The following is a 19,489-nucleotide window of genomic DNA, read 5'->3' as shown; positions in this document are numbered from 1 at the left end:
CCCCGCTTCACACACTTGAGGTGAATTATTTTTACCGTTTTGATGGTTCAATATACTTTAATCAAGACACACACACTCTTGGTTTTTTGGACTTTTCTTTTACTTATCATCTACTGAAGAAGTTTGAATAGAATACAAAACAATCATAAGAAATTAAAACAAAAGCAAAACTAAAAGTTGAGAACTTAAACTGGCATCATTTGGATAGACAACAACATTGGCTTGATTATTACGTTATTGTATTTTGCTAGAAATTCCCCTTTTACGTCACACTAATACCAATACCCAGCAACAACGAGATGTTCTGCAAAGTTCTGCGTTGATGAAGATGACGGTCCAGTCTTTATGTCCTCGGCTGTCGAGCAATGAGAAATCCCGGTAGGCTGGAGACCCATTTGGGAAAAGGAACACAGGATGCAGGGTTTTTATGAAATGAAATGAAATGAAATGAAATGATCTGCATTTATATAGCGCTTTTCAAGTCAATGACTTCCCAAAGCGCTTTACATTGTGCTTCACATTTTCCAATAGCGGCCGAACCAGAGGTTGACTGCTGGTGGCTTGTGGCTTCTCTGAGGTCGCTGGCTCTGTCCCACCGGTTTGGCTGCTAGCTTGATCAAGCTTGGCTGCTGACTTGGCAAGGTTCTCTGGCTGCTTGTTGAGCTGAGACTTGGCCAGGATTTTGGTCCAGTTCTTCTTGGAAAATGTCTTGTTGCGAGGTGAGATGTGTACCAGCTCTTGGTTCCGGTCTTCTGGTAGGGGCGGACCTCCTGTGGTGGAGTTGTCACTGCAACCTTTGATGAGCAAATACAGGCTAACACCCCCCCAACCTAAAATTCCATCAGTATCAGTCAAATAAAATATCTATGTGATTGACTTCAAACACAGTATTCACATTGTTTGATCATATTCTGACATCACAAATTGAGATTCTGACCAAACGTTAAATATTCTACAAGGAATTTAATAGCAGAGATCAACAAAGGCCTCATTTATGGTTATTGTTATTTCTTTTATCTATAGAACAAGAGAGATGTCTTTTTTTAAACTCTAATTTGGAACTTTAATGTTGCTCTTCAATTGACTCATCAAGGTGAAGTAGCTTTAATGGTTTAATTCCAAGTTTAATCTTTCTCAAAAGAGCTTAACAAAACCTTAAGTCAATGTTGAAGCTTTACCTCAAAATTTTAAATAAATTAAAGTAACTTCAATTCTTAGTTGAAATGTAATGTTGCCCCTGAGTTTACTCATCAAGTTAGAGTAGCTTTAACACTTTATCGAGTTAAAGATTTCAAACAAGATTTAAATTCCCATTTATTCTAAGTCAAAGCTTTAATGTTGCTCATCTAGTTAGGGTAGCTTTAACCCTTTAACTTTGAGTTAAAGCTTTTAAGAGTTAAAACAGTATCATCAAATATAATACTTTCACTCAAGAGTATAAGAACTTTTAAGTCTAATTTACATATCTACTTCAAAAGTTAAATTAACTTTAAGTCAGAGTTAAAGCTTTAGTCTTGATATTGATTTTTTTTCATCGAGAGGCGGCAATCATGTGTTGCTCACGTTGTCGCGACTACGAGATCGATTCAGATCGATTCTGCTATATCAGAATTCTCCACTGAGATTTTTCATTTTGAACGGTTGGAAAGTTTCAGGTAAGTATCTCGGACAATTGGCGTAAGGTATGTGCCGCGCGCAATTGTTTATCGTCGCGCTGTTGCCGATCACCGGTGAAGGAGCAACCCCTCCCCCAGCTGCTAAGACGCTGCTCGGCTTCCAACTGCTCACAAGTAAGTATGGGTTGTTGTAAAGGTTGCTCCCGCATCCGTAGGCAGGTAGCCCTTTTAGAGGGACGTGTCCGTGAGCTAGAGCAGTTTAAAAGGAAAATGTTAGGTGCCGCGGACACCACTGCTAGCGTGAGTTGTAGTGAACCTGCTTGTCTGGTTAGCATTAGCCCTAAGCGGCATGCTAATCGCGGTGAGCCAATCCCGACACATAAATTCAGCCCCCTAGCTAGTCCCACTCCACCCCGGTCTATTGGCTCCCGCACCCTAGTGATAGGTGACTCCATCACCCGTGACATAAAGCTTAGCACCCCAGCCACGGTTATGTGTATTTCTGGGGCCAGAGCACCCGACATTGAGGCTAATTTGAGGGAGCTGACATGCAAATCTAGACACCAAGACAGGATTAGCTACACCGATATAGTCATTCACGTCGGCTCTAATGATACTAAAATGAGGCAATCTGAGATTACAAAGAAAAATATTGCAAGGACCTGGAATCTCGCCAGAAAGATGAGTCGACATCGAGTAATTGTCTCTGGCCCCTTGCCTGCGAGAGGCAATGATGAGAGGTTTAGCAGACTAGTCTTGCTAAATTGGTGGCTGGCAAGTTTCTGGACTCAGCAGGGATTTAGGTATGTACATAACTGGCCTGCTTTCTGGGGCCGACCTGACCTGCTGAGGAGAGACGGCCTTCACCCTAACTGGGAAGGTGCTGTCACTCTTTCTAAGTCTTCCATGACAGTGTACACTAGTGTAGGCCAGGTCACAGATAATTAGTGAACCTGTAACCACGGGTGTGGAGTCTGAATTGCTAGAGCTAACTAGCGCTATGGTAGATTCATGCAATCCACGTAGTTTTCGTAGTTTAGAGCGTTCCATTGCCTGCACCACACACCCTGATTTGTACTCTTCTATAGCATCTTCTTTCGTGCTTCTTACCTCTGATTCTCCCTTGTTAGGTGAGGAGGGAGAAGAAATAACATTATTTTCTACCACTAGTCATCCTGCTACTACACTTGTCAACAATATTCCTGTGGTATGGAATTTGGGCCGCAACTGCCGTCATGCAAGGCACAAGAACCGGGACTCGCAGTATAATCTTGTGGAGGTTACCACTAAGGTTACCACGAAGGCGCAAAACTCTGGAAAGGATTCAGCTCGGTCCACAGTGCTGAAGCTTGGCCTTTTCAATATTAGATCACTAGCTTCCAAAGCTTTACTTGTCAATGACCTTATTAATGATCACAATCTTAACCTTATTGGCCTTTGTGAGGCCTGAGTTTGCAGTACTTAATGAGGCTTCTCCCCTTAACTTTGTGAGTTCGCACTTGGCAGGACCATGCAAAAAAAAGGGGCGTGTTGCTCTTATATCGGTAAAGTAAGTTGAAATTTACTCCTGGTACCCCTACTGTTTTTAAAACGTTTGAATCACTTGTTTTGAGGTCCTTAACGTCAACACCAATTTATGTAGTTGTTGTGTATCGCCCACCAAACTTTTTGGATGATTTTTCGGAACTGCAAACAGACTTAATAACTTATGAGGACAATGTCGTAATTATTGGTGACTTTAATGTTCACATAAACTCCCCATCAAATTCACTTGCAATTGCTTTTAAGTCACTGATTGATACATTTGGTTTTAATCAAATAGTTGATGTGCCCAATCATAAAGATGGGAACACTCTAGATCTTATTCTGACCTGGTGTAGTAGACTCAAATGTTACAGTATTACCATATCCTAATGCCATCTCTGATCACTATCTTGTTAAGTGTGAGGTGCCGTTTAATATTTACTGTGATAAGGAAAATTTAGGCTTTAGTAGTCGCAATATCCGCCCTGCAACGGTATTAGCTTTAAAATAACTATTACCTACGGTAACTGCGGCCTTCCCTTCGTACACTGGGTCTGTTGACTCACTTACAAACAATTTTAATACTGCTTTGGTTAATGTTCTTGATTATATGGCACCCCTACGGCATAAATTTCAACCTAAGAAGCATACACCTTGGTTTACTGAAGAAACCAGGTCACTCAAACAAGGTTGAAGGAAACTTAAACGAAAATGACGCACTACAAAGATGGAGGTTTTCTGATTTGCCTGGTGTGACAGCTTGCTGAAACATAAAGTAGTTCTTGCCTCAGCTAAAGCATCATTTTTCTCTAAGATTATTGTTATACATAGAAATAATCCGAAATTTTAGTTCGACACAATAGCGAAACTTACCAGACAGCAACTTAACCCAAATAGTTCTACTTATTCTGTTAATGACTTTAGGGTATTTTTGGATAAAAAGATTCAAGTCATCCGGAATGAAATCTTAAATGAACGCTCTGCAACCCCGTCCTACCTCAAAGATGCAGAGGTGTTAGGTAAGGACCATGTCGGTGACTGTTCAGAAACTTTGTCCAGTTTCAAGTTTGTCCCTTGATAGTCTTACACGGAGGGTCAGTAGGGCCAAACAAACTACTTGCCTGCTTTATCCGTTTCCAGCTTTACTGCTGAAAAGTCTGTTTGGGATCTTAGGACCTTCACTTTTAAATATTATTAATATATCGCTATCCTCGGGTATTGTTCCGGTTGCCTTCAAGTCTGCCATCATTAAACTCACGCTTAAACAACCTAACCTTGACCCGGAAAGCCTACGTAAGTATAGGCCAGTGTCAAATCTGTCATTTTTTGCAAAATTACTTGAAAAGTTCGTTGCACAGCAGCTAAATGTATGCTATATGTCGGAGAATAACCTCTTTGAAACTGTCCAGTCAGCATTTAGGACAAATCACTCTACTGAGACAGCCCTGGCTAAAGTAACCAATGATCTCCTCTTAGCAAAAGATTCCGGTGCCTTGTGATGTTACTGCAGCTGGATCTGAGTTCTGCTTTTGATACAGTTGACCACAACATATTACTTGTTCGTCTGGAACGGATCGGTATCTCAGGAACTGTACTCTCGTGGTTTAGGTCCTACCTGTCAGACAGGATGCAATGTGTTAATTACGGCAATCGGACCTCTAAAAACTCTGATGTCCCGTGTGGTTTCCCACAGGGCTCTGTACTTGGCCCCATTCTTTTTAGTATTTATATGCTTCCGCTTGATGACATTATCCGCAAGTATAATATTAGTTTCCATTGCTATACAGATGACACTCAACTGTATCTGCCACTGGAGACAACTGGACCGTTAAGTTGTAGAAATCTGGAGGCTTGCCTTACTGAGATTCAAAGATAGATGTCACTTCATTTTTTGTGCCTTAACCCAGAAAAAACTAAAATGTTGATTATTGGTACAGCTCATTGTCGTGAGTTGTTTTCACACACTGACTTGAACCGAGACAAATGTAATATCACCCATAGTGACTCGGTCAAAAATCTCGGTGTTATATTTGATCCTAATCTGTCGTTTCAGTTACACGTGAAAAATATTACCAGAATAGCTTTCTTCCACCTCTGTAAAATTGCGAAGATTCGTTAAATGCTGTCCCAATCAGATGCAGAGGTTCTAATTCATACGTTTCTTACTTCTCGGCTTGATAACTGTAATGTATTGCTTTCTGGTCTCCCGATGTCTAGCATCAAAAATTTGCAGCTGGTTCAGAATGCAGCAGCTAGACTCTTGACCGAGACAAAAAGGTTTGAGCATATTACTCCTGTATTGGCCAACCTGGACTGGCTCCCAGTCCACTTAAGATGTGACTTTAAGGTTCTCTTACTAACATACATGTTTGCATGGACTTGCGACCTCTTATCTCTCAGATTTGATTTCCCCCTATGCTCCAGCACAGAGCCTCCGCTCTGAAAATGCCGGTATACTTGTGACTCCTGTTTAGTGTAGCACTCCCATATTTCTCCATCCGGGCCCCGGTGCTGTGCAAGGCTCGGCCTCCGGAGATAAGATCTGCAACATCAGTGGAAGTTTTAAAATCTAGACTTAAGACACACTTCTATTCAAAAGCAATTCAGAATGGCGGCGCCCCTGTTCGGCTGCGGCTACATCGGCTCGCTACAGTTTTTTACACTTCGGTCATAACACCCAGTCTTCGACTCAGTTTTTGACAAAGTCAACTCGAACCGCAGATTAATATACGATCGCAATTATTTTGCTGGATATGCGATCATCCAGAAATCAAGCGCTCGGTGCTACGACCACTCGGGAGTGTTTACTTAGCCTCGGACTGCAACGTCAACAAGACCCAGCGGCCTACAAAGCAGCGAAGCAGAGTGGCAAGAGAGCGGTGTGACCGGAGGAGGAAGCGAGGTTGTCGGGCCGGGCTAACCGCTAGGCTAAAGGCTAAACCCTTCAAACGCCTCTCCCATTCATTTTCCTCTCCAACGTTCGCTCTCTGGACAATAAACTGGACCATTTACAACTGGAACTAACATCGAACCGCGAGATGACGAACTGCTGCGCTATAATTCTGACGAAGACATGGTTAAACTTATTTATCCCGGCTGACGCTCAAGGAAACTGTGTGGGTCAGATGTATCAACATTTCGTTCTGTATACACGTGTACACGGATGACAATAAAGTAAATGTGAATCTGAATCTGAATGATTAATGCCCATCTCATATTTTTTATTGTCCTGTCTTTTTCCCACTGGCTGGCTGGTGGTGAAATGAAGGAGAAGGACTATTTGGGATGATTTGAGATGAGTCAGCGGACCTGCGTCTGGACCTGAAGCACGTCAACGCCTGAATCGACCAGCAGGCAGAGATGGGAAGCTACGTTGATGCTGTTATGGACTTTTTGTACTAGTTTACAGTCTTGAAGCGTTGTTGCTGTCATGCACTTTCCAGACAAATTTCAACATGTTACTTAGTGTTTTCTTTTATTGATGTTTACTATGTTTGTGTACTGTGACTCAATGCTAAATCTATTCCACCCTAGTCATCCTGGAACGGGGATTACCACTTGTGAGGCCTCTCCTCAAGGTTTCTTTTTTCCTCACGCTGAAGTTTTGAGTTTTTCCTTGCCCGCATGTTGGTTTAAGATCAGGTGATGCTGTAATTGTAATGCTGTGCAGTCCTTTGAGACATTTTTGTGATCAAGGGCTATACGAATGAATGTGACCTGACTTGACTTGACTTTTATCATCAAGTTGAAGTAGTTTTATTGCTTTAACTCTGAGTTAAAGCTTTCAGTCATGTGTAAAAGTACCTTTAGGTCAGAGGTGACACCTTATCTCAAGAGTTAAAGTAACTTAACACTGAGTTGAAGCTTTATCTCTTGCTCTTGACTTTACTCAAGTTAAAGTAGATTTAACGCTTTAACGCAGAGTTAAAGCTTTAAATTTGTCACTTTGGATACCGGCATCAAAAATAAGTGTTGCAGGTCACGGTAAGAAATTGTCGTGGCCAATGTAAAGTAGGCTACTTTTAGTTGTGTATTTCTCAGACTCTATGCTATGAAATTAACTTGTTTAACCCTTTTTTCTATTATCTATATTTTCGATATATAAGTAATCATTACGCACACATAGTCACGTTTCAAAGATCAGTCTATTTCCATTGTAATACGTTTTCAGTCTAATTTCCGTTGTAATGTGAAGTAGCACTCATGTGCGACTCCATTTACTGCGCATGTGCGACCTTTCAATAAACCATGCCTACTGACCCGGATGTTGTCAGTTCGGCCTGGGCGGCCAAGCAAGATGGCGGCCGGGCCTGGCTCAATACATTTGCGCAGTAGTTTTAAACTTTCTAAATGTCTCGACCTGAATATTTTTGCCAGCAATAAGTTTTATATTAATATGTAACCCCGACATCTTGGTGCCTAAACCCGGGATGGTATTTTTTTTACCCGATTGTCGTGGATTGCATACTAACGCATGGCATGCTTAGAGCAAAAACAAAATGGCGACAATAGCAACATCAGGGTAACAACGAAAGATTTTGTTGAAATCGGCTCAGACAACCTCCATTTGAACCAAGCTGGCATACGTATTCAGGTAAATGCATTTATTAATATAAAATTAGGATAATATTAATAATATTAAGAAAAGCCATTTAAAATTAAACAACGTTAACGATAGGGGTGCTATAAGCGAGACCTGCGTGCCAGGAGGCAATCAGCCTCACATAAACCTTAGCTAAGTACGAATAAAGAAGAAAGTCCGCTTACTAGCCCAAGAATACACATTTCCGAAACGGTCCGCAAAAGGTGGCGTTTTTTGTCGAAATAGTGTAAGTCTGACACAGTTTAGATACGCAAACGGTGAATCTTCCGTTGAAGACAGTTAAAACGCCACAAACGGTGGCGTTTTAAAGTTTAAATCTCTGCAAACGGTGGAGTCCCCTATTTGAAATTGTGTACAAATAAATCGATCAAAATAAAACGCGTGGCTTCAGTAAAAGGAATATGTCCACGTTTTAAATTAAACAATTTTAATTTGAAATCCGTTTGTCTGGGCCCTGTGTGTCTTAATTGTTGTCTTGTGAAGTGTTTTGTCATCGTTCCTATAAACCTTTTACTTATATTGTCTGATTGTTTAAATGTCATTTGTGTTTAGAAAAACGATCTAAAAGTACTCTTAAAGTGATACAGAATACCTTTAAAAATAGCGGAGATTGTCCAAAAAGTAATGCGTTAAGAGGGATTGATAGGACATATTGTATGGAGTCGAAAAAATTAACTTGTTGAGAAATTGGTGTTCAACGCGGACGTACACAACATAGGGAGCGCGGGCCACAGACGGCCCTAAAGATTTTTTTCCCGGGTCCAAAGTTTTTTTGTTTTTTTAAATGAAAATCGATAAATTAAGGAGTGAGAATTTAGGAAAAATATGAGTGAGTGATTTTAGATGCGTTAAATCAAGATAATAAGAATAATACCGAAAAAGATAAAATAATACCGAAAAAGATAAAATATTCCTGGTTTCAGTTCAAAATTGGAAGATTAAGGACTGGAAAGACGAGGAAGAATCTAATTGAGTGAATTGGAATAGATTAATTTGAGATAAAGGCATTTTTATACAAAAATATTGAAAAATCATTAATAAATACTTTCTTCTAAAAAATTATGGAATGAAAATGTATCGAATGGAATACAAAAAAGTAAGATAACTTGTTGCAGATCAAGATACGTCATTTTCACATTTAATAGATAGAGCTAAAATAGTAGATTTAAATGTTTTAAAGGAAAAATTATAATTTAGTGAGATGATTATACATCATTTTCGCATTATACTGGTGAGCTAAAGAGCCAGTGTGAGAGGGCGCGTAAGGAAAGGAAAGAAAAAAAATAAGGAAAAGAGAGACAAAGAGCATACAAGAAAGAAAGAAAAATGTATAGGGGAAAGCTAATTAATTTAAAAAGAATAATAATATTTTTTTGAAAATTGGGTAAGACACTGAACCCCTAATACTCCCAATAAGCAGGTTAGCGCCTTACATGGCTGCACGGCTGCTTTTGGGAAATGTGAAGCACACGATAAAGTGCTTTGGGGAAGTCTTGACTTGAAAAGCTATATAAATGCAGATCATTTCATTTTAAATCTAGCTGATTTAAAATGAATGGGTAGGTATGAAAACACAACACAACACATTATATAGTGCTTTTGGAGGTCTTCATTGACTTGAAAAGCACTGTATAAATACAGACCATTTTACCATTTATAACAGTACTTTTATAGAAAAGCTAGAAAAATAAAAGTAAATTATTACAAGGATGAATATCTAATTGAATGTAAATAAACATGGACACAACATATTGTTTTGCTTTAGAATAAGAAGAAAGACATACCACAGAATACATACACAAATGATATTATAGAAAGAGGATGCTGAGCACAGAGGTAAGCAAAATAATCGAATAAGTTGTTCCACACTTGGGTTTGAGTTAAACCTCTCGGGTTTAATTTCTCTTAATCCAGCCATTCATTTGCAGTTAACCACAAAGGAAGAAGTAATGCAATGGCAAAGTATTATAATAAAAGTTCTACTACAAAAATACTATATAATTACTATACAAACACTACACTATTTCATTGTTACAATAAGAAAATATTAGATATACTACAGAAATATTACTATGGAACTACTATGAAAATACTACCATGGGAATACTTCAGAATTAAGTCTGCAGTAACACCACTTCACTAACGCTACCTTATAAGTCATAGAGATGGTGATAACAATGAGATGTGGCTCTTGTCTCATTTGGACTCTCCATGGCAGCCCCCATGGCCAGACCAAGGAGGTACAGAAAACAAGATTTAGAGGTCGATATCAATTTTGAAGATAATCAAGTTATTAACAGCATCACAGAAAATAGAAGAACCAGGAAATGGAACGAAGAGGAAGGTATTAAATGAGTTATTAAGGTGAGTAAAATAACAAAAGAGTATCACTAAAGTGTTAATAGGTGAAAAACAAGAAAATGTTTTATGTGTTTGTATTCGGCCGGTATGAACCATAAACATGTTATATATATATATATATATATATATATATATATATATATATATATATATATATATATATATATATATATATATATATATATATATATGAAATCGTTTGACATCCGAACATTCAATAATGATAATAGATGATGATAGATGTAAAAAATTGGAGTACTAGAGATATTGTAGTGTACAGTGTTCATTTTGCCCTTGAGGGGACTCACATGCTCGGGGATCTGTGAGTCCTGGCAGAGATCTATGGGCCCCCAAGATTTAGTGTTATCGAGGTTGAGGTTGTAAATCGGTGACAAATATATACAGTAGGACCTCGCTACTTCGGGGTTCGACGTTCCCGGCTTCAGAGCTTCGCGGTCTGTAACGGCTATAGTAATTTTTTTTATTTTTTTGGAAGGGGCGTCGCTACTTTGCAGATTTTCACTTCATGCGGGAATCCCCCTCGGCCAACGACCCTAGCGTGGCGCGCCGTTCTCGATTCCCGGCGCACGGTTTTGGTGCGGCTTCCGCTTCACTGCCCCCCCTAACCCCACAGGTCCCCCCTTTCCCCCGCGGCCGACCGTCCGTCGGCCGGAGCCATCGAGGGCCGTGTAGCGCCATGTAGAGCCATCGCAGCCCGGGCGGGAGACGCCGGGCGCCGACCTCCGCGCCGAGCGCCCGACCCGCTCGGCTGGTCGCGGTGTCGTGCGTATCGCGCCTGAAAGTACCCGCGCCGCGGGTTAGGGGCTCGCTCGCGGATGCGACCGAACGGCACCCGCGGAGCGGCGCAAGTATAAACCCTGTCGTGAATTTGTCTCCGATCGTCCCGGGCGGACGTAAAATCGCCCAGCTGTACGACTCTTAGCGGTGGATCACTCGGCTCATGTGTTGATGAAGAACGCAGCTAGCTGCGAGAACTAATGTGATTTGCAGCTGCGATTGGCTGGCAACCAGTTCAGGGTGTCCCCTGCCCACTGCCTGGAGATGGCTGGGATGGGCTCCAGCCCCCCAGCGACCCTAATAAGGATAAGCGGTGCAGATAATGAGATGAGATGAGATTTTTTTTTTTTTTTTTTTTTTTTTGAAGGGGCGCCGCTACTTCGCAGATTTTCACTTTTTGCGCGTGGTTTGCTCCACATTAACCGGGTCTAAAAAATAATAATTAAAAAAACCAAAAACAAAAACATTTTTTTTTGTTTTTTTGGAAGGTGCGCCGCTACTTCGCGGACTTTCACTTATCGCGGGTGGTTTTGGTCCCCATTAAGCGCGATAACCGAGGTCTCACTGTAGTAGAAATCTATATATTCATTTAGTTTGAATCATCAAATTATTAATTCATTTTCTGCATCAAATTGTTGTTGGTAATGTACCGATCAGGGAGATGGCCACAGGCCTGTCTTTTTTCATTTTCTCCTTTTATACTTCCTTCTTTCCTTAACTTTTTTATACAACATAATTCGTAATATCAATCATCAAAGTAAGTGAGCCGTTTGAGAGCTCCCTTTAATGAGTTGAGCCAAAAAAGCTGGTTCTCTAAAAAAAGATGGACTTAACCTTCGCTCGACGATAAATACCACAACAATGATGGAATCTCGAAGCGACGAGATCTCGTTAGCTAAGATCGGCCTGCAGAAAAATAAAAACTTGAACCGCGAGACCAAAACGTTATTTGTTATTTGTTGTGATGGGGAACACAGTTGGAAAAATTAACAAAGACATCCATTCATCCATTGTCTGCGCCACTTATCAACAGCGAGGTCACGAGGGTGATGGAGCACACCCCAGCTGCTTTTTGGACAGCTAACAGGAGATACCTGAACTGATTGTCAGTGGAACTGACAAAAGACAATAAAGTAATTTCATTTCGTTTTTGAGATGGACACATTTTGAAAAAGTACTTTTGATGGGCAAAGAGCAACATTCAAATGGTGAATGTACTGTGGAATACGCAAATCAAGGCCTGGAACACAAGAACATTCAAGAATACGTCTGCTTGAAGTTACATAGAGTCTTGTTAATAGAAAGTGTATATGTACATGAGGAAAATTGATAAATTTATCCTGCAAAATTATATACGCTGTTTTATTTCACTTGTATTCATAAAAGTTGAACTGAGTTTTGAACTCAGTTGGGGGTAAGTTTTAAAGAAGCTGGTAAATTCTAACTTCAGAACGAGACATGTGAAATGTTTTTGGTCAGATTTCAGTATAATAAGGGTTAAAATCTTACACTAGTTTTGTCTGCAATTGATGAAAAATTGTCTACTGAATAAGCTCTCCATATGATTGTTTTTTGAAATTCAAATTATGTTTTAAGTTTTGGACGGATAGAAAAATATTACACAAAAAGAATATGCTATAATATAACACAATAAAACAATCCAAATGTTTGTCAAATAGCTTAACAATAATCAATTAGAATGACCATACACCGTTAGAGTATTGCCCACATTGAAAATATTTTTGGATGGCATTTTTCCTTTTGGCTGAGTTATTCACCTTGAGTGTGAATTACCTGCCTTCTTTGTAAAATATTGTTATCTTAAACAAATTTACTCACTGAGAAGATAAAGCATCGGTTATTATTTTTACAAAAAGCTAAACAAAGAATGAATCATAACAGTAAAAGCGTTTTATTTGGCTAAGTTGATGATTTAATGATCTACCCTGGTCATATGCCTCGAGAGGGATGGCCAACAGCAAGATAACACATATAAAAATCAAAAAAGTAAAATAAGAAGGGAAAATGAAAAAGTACACACCGAATTTTTGGACAATGACCAATCCACAAAAAAGAAAAGACAATGTCACTCAAATCAGGGTGAGTGATTTTGATGATGATAATAGTTAAACAAATTCACTGACTGAAATTAATAAAAAGCCAAACTTTAGAGCTAAAAATTTTGAAAAATAAATTGTTTATTTTTGATTTGGAGTCTTGGGATAAAGTGCTCAGAATGGATACGTCAACTTATAGCGGGGATTTTGTCTTCACTTACAATAAATATAAAGATAATTTAAGAAAATATACGAATCTATTTAAATAAATGAATGAGTGGTTTTTCAGGTTAAATTGAGCCATAAGGAAATGTCTCAACAGGGGGGGATAAACATCTAATTAGGATAACCTAATTAAAAAAAAAAATTTAGGTCCCTCTACCTCTCTCTATCTTCCTATCTCTCTATCTCTATTTTTCTCTATCTCTATTTATCTCTATTTATCTCTGTTTCTCTCATCCACACAGGAGACAGTGACCCGTGGTGATCTGATGCTGGTGGAGCGAGGGGCCTGGTCCATTCCACGCTGGAACGGCCCTTACATGGTTCTGCTCATCGCCCCCACGGCTGTTGGAGTGCCTGGATTCACCAGGGCCACTGCAGGGGGATGAAAATGAGACAATCATCGATCCCCTAGCCACTATAAAGATCCGAGCGGGTAAGGCCAGTCGGGCCCCTGCTTACATCGACGCCAACGAAACAACGTCAAAAACTCCGGACTGTGGTCGTAAAAGCACCGTGAAAGAAATGTCCGCCAAAACTCTTCTAGGCAATGGCAGGAACGAGATTCTAGTTTTTTATTTTTACTCTTCGTTAACAAACAAACTCATCCGTTTTAGTATCTTGTCATTATAGAGTTGTTAAGAGATCACGGAAGTTGGTGTGGTAAAGGTGGCGTGTGAGAATGTTTATTGCCCATATGTAACATTACAAACTAATACACTACCTACAAGACTCCACACGGCCATCGATAGATTTCAACCTTTTAATATGTGATGAATTAACAATGTCTTTAGAAATTTCTTCCCGTACGCGTTGAATCTTCTTATTTAAGAAGGCTATAAAGTCATGGGCTGAATGGGTAGAACTATCTGGAATAATATGTTGCCTAGTTAGCGATGCTACAGTTTCGAAAAGGATTTTGGGGTTTCTTTTTATTTTTGTTTATTTTAATTCTCGCGGTCTCCATCAATGACCTTTATAGTTAACGATTGCTTAACTAGAGATTTGTTTTCATTTTTGAGAAGAATGAACTAAACTGAAAAATAAGCGTTTTTTGTTGTTGTTTGTTTTAGGTGTCCAATTTTTTTTTTTTTTTTTTTGTTTGTCTGTTTTTTATCCTCTGTTTTTCCAGAAAGAGACATTCCTGGGAGGAGAGAAATTTTTTTTTCCTTTTTGAAGGTTTTTGCCTCTCCATGAGATTACCAATCTGATGTTTTCTTTTATAATGTTTGAATTTGAAACCACTGGTATTGTTTTTATTGATGTTCTTTGAAATTCACAACAGGGGGGAAATGTAAAGTAGGCTACTTTTAGTTGTGTATTTCTCAGACTCTATGCTATGAAATTAACTTGTTTACCCTGTTTTTCTATTTTTAATTATACAAGTTATCATCACACACACACATAGTCACGTTAAAGAGATCAGTCTATTTCCATTGTAATACGTTTTCAGTCTAATTTCCGTTGTAATGTAGCACTCATGTGCGACTCCATTTACTGCGCATGTGCGACCTTTCAATAAACCACGCCTACTGACCCAGATGTTGTCAGTTCGGCCTGGGCGGCCAAGCAAGATGGCGGCCGGGCCTGGCTCACTACATTTGCGCAGTAGCTTTAAACTTTATAAATGTCTCGACCTGAATATTTTTGCCAGCAATGAGTTTTATATTAATATACAACTCCGACACCATGCGTTTTCTTCTACATCTGCTGTCAATCTTTGTCTCCTTACTAAAATGCTGCTTATATATAGATATGACTACACTTCGTAAAGTAAAGCAAATGGATGTCTCGAAGATTATCAGCTATTCAAAAATTACATGTTTCCAATGGGGTGTATATATATATATATAGCACTTAGCTTGAGTGATGTGCATCATTCCCACTCAAGAAAATTGCCCCCTTTCCTGAAAATTTTCAGCTGTTGTTCGCTTTTTTCAATTTTCGGTCGTCTTCAATTTGATAGAAAAAAACAAGGAAGTAAGGCATAGGAAAAATGCGCACACAGGGGAGAAAAAATTTTGCAATAGGTGCGAAAGTGTTGACCGCCCCCAAAGAATCTTTCTTTGTCATATTGTCGCACTTTAGGCTTCTAGCTTAGGCTAAAAAACTGAAAATATGTTCTAAGAATAAACAACACGTGAGACACAATCATGAAGTCTGAACAATTTTTTCAACATTTTACATCATATTTATATTGAAAATTTTGATAGGTTTTCCAAAATATTTTCCCTCTCTCAGCTGAGCAAAAGGACTCCAGAAGTTCCCTGATGACTTTGTAATGATCACTGTCGACTTAAATGACTAAAAATGTCAACACAACATTTGTACATCACCCAGAGCATTGTACGAGTAATAATATGAAAATGGAGAAAGCATAAAAGCACTGCAAATTACTGCAGACCTGGCTGTCCATTTAAACTTTTTTGTTTTGCAGGCTGGACCCAAACACAGGACACATAAGCAAAGTTTTAACAGTTTATTGGGGCAAAAGGGATGATCCAAAAGGAATATTTTTTCAAGGCACTATAACAGGTCCTATTGGAATCCTATTACTTTGAAAAAAGTGAAAATCACACTTTTATTGGATTTTACCACAGAGACGGACAAAATGATGGGTTTAAAGTCGTCTCATGATTTTTCATCTGTTTAAGAAATTACTGTATGTATTATTTATACATTGAATTGGTGAAATTAATTCAACAATGGTGGAATCTTGATAATGTTTTATTCCAACTCATTAACCTAACATTCTATGAAGACATTTTCTTTTTTGGTCCGAAGGTTGAGAATTGCTCCCACAATAACTTTTTGGCATATTAGCATATTTCAGTCTTCAAACCTCTAGATTTAAAAAGAAAACATAACATATTTGCTAAGAATAGACAACATGTGAGATCAGATTGTGAAAAGAAACGAAATGTATTCAGCATTTTATATATTGCGAGCAAATAAAAAATTGAAAAGTAGGTGTTGCAAAAATATTGCCCCCCTTTGATTTAATACTTGGCACAACCTTAATTTTTTTCTGCGATTATAGCCACAAATCTTTGGGAGGTTTTGCAATCTTAAAAGAAAATATTTTCCCATCCTTTCTCACCAAACAGCTCAAGTTACGTAAGGTTTGATGGTGATCAACTGGCACAGCATTTTTCAGATCTGTTCACAAATGCTCTGTAGGAGGGTTGTCAAACTCATTTCAGCTCAGGGGCCACATAGTAGAAAAAAAACTCTCTGGACTAGTAGATTAAAGAAAAAGGAGCAGATTTATGCAGAGTACGTTGTCAAATGCACAGATTTTCCCTCTCCAGCTTTCACTAGCTTTAATTTCGTCCTACTAACCTGATTGCAGGCCAAGGCAAGTCCAAAGCTTTTCCCAAAATCAATGATGGGGCGGATCGGCGTCGCTGAGCTAAATTTCGGAGGTTCTGGAAAATAAAGGAACGGGGGGGGCTGGTCCGCCACTGCCAACTCACTTCCTTACGTAACTAGATTATTATTGTTTTGGGTGCATCGATTAAACAGAAAAAAAACATCCATTTCAAGTACTTTTTGTTCAGGGGCCGCTTAACCGTCGAAAAGGTACCACGTACTCTGGTGTATAGAGGGCTCCGCGCTTTGTGCTAAAAATAGTAACTCGGCTTCGTGCCGCCATCTTGGAAGTCTGTCGATTACAAGCGGTGATAGCGAGAGGAGCAAATATTTACTCAGTTTGTCTATTTATTTACTCAACTAGCTTCGTTTGTGTACGGATTTTGTCCATCAACACTATGGAAAACTACGTGGAGAGTTTAGACAAGCAAGCACGCGAGCGGTACGCTGCGAAGTTGCATTTTATTGGAAAATTGGATCCCTACAAAATTAAAAACAAGGACTGGAAGTCTGATCCCGATTTGTTGCCTTGTGTGACTTACATCAAACTTGTTAACTATCTCATTTTCCACCCAAGTCCCTTTTGTGAACTGAAGGATTTTCAAAATTACAAAAGTATGGAAGCCTACGACAGATTTGTGTCTGGTTGGGTTCGGGATGTGTCTGTGCACACAAGCGAAGGTGATGAAAACAAGATTGTGAAAGGGAAAGTTCTACATTCTCAGAGTTTGTCTCAGCCAAGTTTACAACCATGGATCATTGTTGACAAGTCATCATCGATTCTGTGTGCCCATTGCAACTGTGTTGCAGGTTTAGGGGAATGTTGTTCTCATGTTGCTTCCTTTTTGTTCTATGTTGAACAACCCGGGAAAGGCAACGCTTCTCCGAACGACGCACCGGTGGCTAAGTTAGCTTAGCTTTCGGGGGCTTTAAATCCTCTATTGACGCGAGTTGACTGAGGAAAGGAGACTCTCTTTCCCTGAAACCGCGTTGAATTTCTCCACCAAAATAGTGTAGGAATGAGAAACGGAGTTTTGTTCGGTTTTTAAATGTCGTTTTCGGCGAAATACCTCACATATATGTTATAAAAGTAGTTTGGGGTCGTCGAGCTGTTGTCATGAAGTACACATGTCCCATAACCTTTTAAAAAATTATTTCTACATCATAAATAATTCAATTTACCTGTCAGAAAGTGGTCAGAACAAACACGAACACAGTCAAGCTTTGGCAAATTCGACCGGTTGATAGCTGCCAGCCACATTCGTCTTCGCTGTTCACTTTTCTCCTGAGCTTCAATCCCCTGATCGTAAACACACTTCGGAAGTCTAAAGAAGCCCTTCCCACCCTTTTCCCCTCGGCTACAACAGCCAACAATAACGCACGTATTCGGCATTACAATGTAGAATCTAACTGGTTCGCTTAACAATAACAATAAGGTGAAAAGCTTTGTGGACTTCCAAAATGGGCGCCAGCAATGCATTGTGGGTAATCTTAGGACCTCGAAGCACTCTATTATGGGCAAGTACAGCCTGAATGTGCCCATTCCTCTCCATGCCTTTTAAAAAAAAATTTGGTAGGGGTTTGCTCCCCCTCTTGAAATGTAATGTAGTACTGTTTTTTGTGGTTACCAGTAGCAGAAGTCTCCTGATCTGACTTAGATACAGCACTTACATAATCTGTTCATTTTTCGGTGTAGTATTCACATTTTGAACCTACGTGATCCAATCACGTGACGACCACATGACAGACGGTAGTAAACCGCAGTAAACAGTATACAACAACAACTGAAAAAAGCTGTACTATTCTCCACTATTGGCAATGACAACTTAAATTAATGTTGTGCAGCTGTTAGATGAGGTAGCTCACCTTGTCAAAAAAAAACAAAAAGGGAGCTATTTAGAGAAACAGAGGATAGCATTAGCAGGACTAGCTATCAACCAATACAGTTTTCCTCCTGATATATTTACAGATCTAACCGAATCCTCCAGGATTCCTAACTTCAGTCCACAGCATCTGTACCACTATATTGTAAATGGAGTATCCCCATACAATTGCTTCCGTCCCGAGCCACATGGAAGATGAAATGTTTTGCGCACATAGCAACCAATACTGAATTACCGTATTTTCACGCCTATAGGGCGCACCATGTGAAAGGGCGCAGTCTCTGTAGCTGGTTCTATTTAGTATTTAACACATACACAAGGCACACCCCACGATAGGGTGTGGGAGCCCTCTGCTTACAGCCACGTTACAACAACACAGACAAGTATAAGTGTGTGTATTTAAAAATGCAATGAGTTTTTTCTTTAAAAAGGGCTGGTGCAAAACAGTTTGGCATTACCTTGCCGAGATGTCCTTCCAATGCCTAGTGCGAATGCGCACAAGACTGATTGTGACTTCCTACAGAGAGTACCTACAATTTTTGTTTTATTTTCGTCTTATTTGACTCATTCATTGCTTTAAAATCATACCTGTCAACCTGTATGTTTTTGCCGTACAAAGTACGTTTATTATGCATTTTAAGACGTGTACGACGTACAAGAAAATCCGTGCGGAAAAACGCAAATTTGTCAATTATGGGTACCATCCGGTATACACCGACTATCACAAAACGGCAAATCCATCAAGTCAAAGGAGTTCGCCGCGGTAGCCTCTATCTCGTTATCGTTTTTTTTCGTTGCAAACGAAGCAAGCGGTTTGATGCTATTGTGCGCATGCGTCTGCTGCATGGGGATTTCCCATCATGCATCATCCAACATCGGATTTCATGCGGTACTTGTGTAGTGAAACAAAGTCCGTCTCTTTTTGGAGAACCGGCTTTTTCGGCTCAACTCAAACGGCTCACTTGCTTTGATGCATTATATTACGAAATGCGGTCGCGCCCAAGCGTCGACAATCTATTATTGTCATTATAATTTGCTGTACATTTCTGCGCC

The 19,489-nt window shown here is 39.5% G+C and overlaps 1 protein-coding gene across 1 annotated transcript in view; it reads right to left on the bottom strand.

The window, feature by feature from the left end:
* The window catches only part of tagapb (T cell activation RhoGTPase activating protein b), a 54,366-nt gene extending 37,060 nt beyond the window's left edge, over nt 1-17,306 (bottom strand). The window contains 2 exon segments of the mRNA XM_088325665.1: nt 16,524-16,609; nt 17,271-17,306. Coding sequence (XP_088181791.1) covers nt 16,524-16,609; nt 17,271-17,306 — 122 coding nt within the window.
* Between the last annotated feature and the right edge of the window lie 2,183 nt (nt 17,307-19,489).

The sequence above is a fragment of the Urocampus carinirostris genome, chromosome 20, assembly GCF_059441175.1.
Source record: "Urocampus carinirostris isolate Australia breed hairy pipefish chromosome 20, RoL_Ucar_1.0, whole genome shotgun sequence".
NCBI lineage: Eukaryota > Metazoa > Chordata > Actinopteri > Syngnathiformes > Syngnathidae > Urocampus > Urocampus carinirostris.
This window is presented reverse-complemented; position numbering and strand designations above follow the sequence as displayed.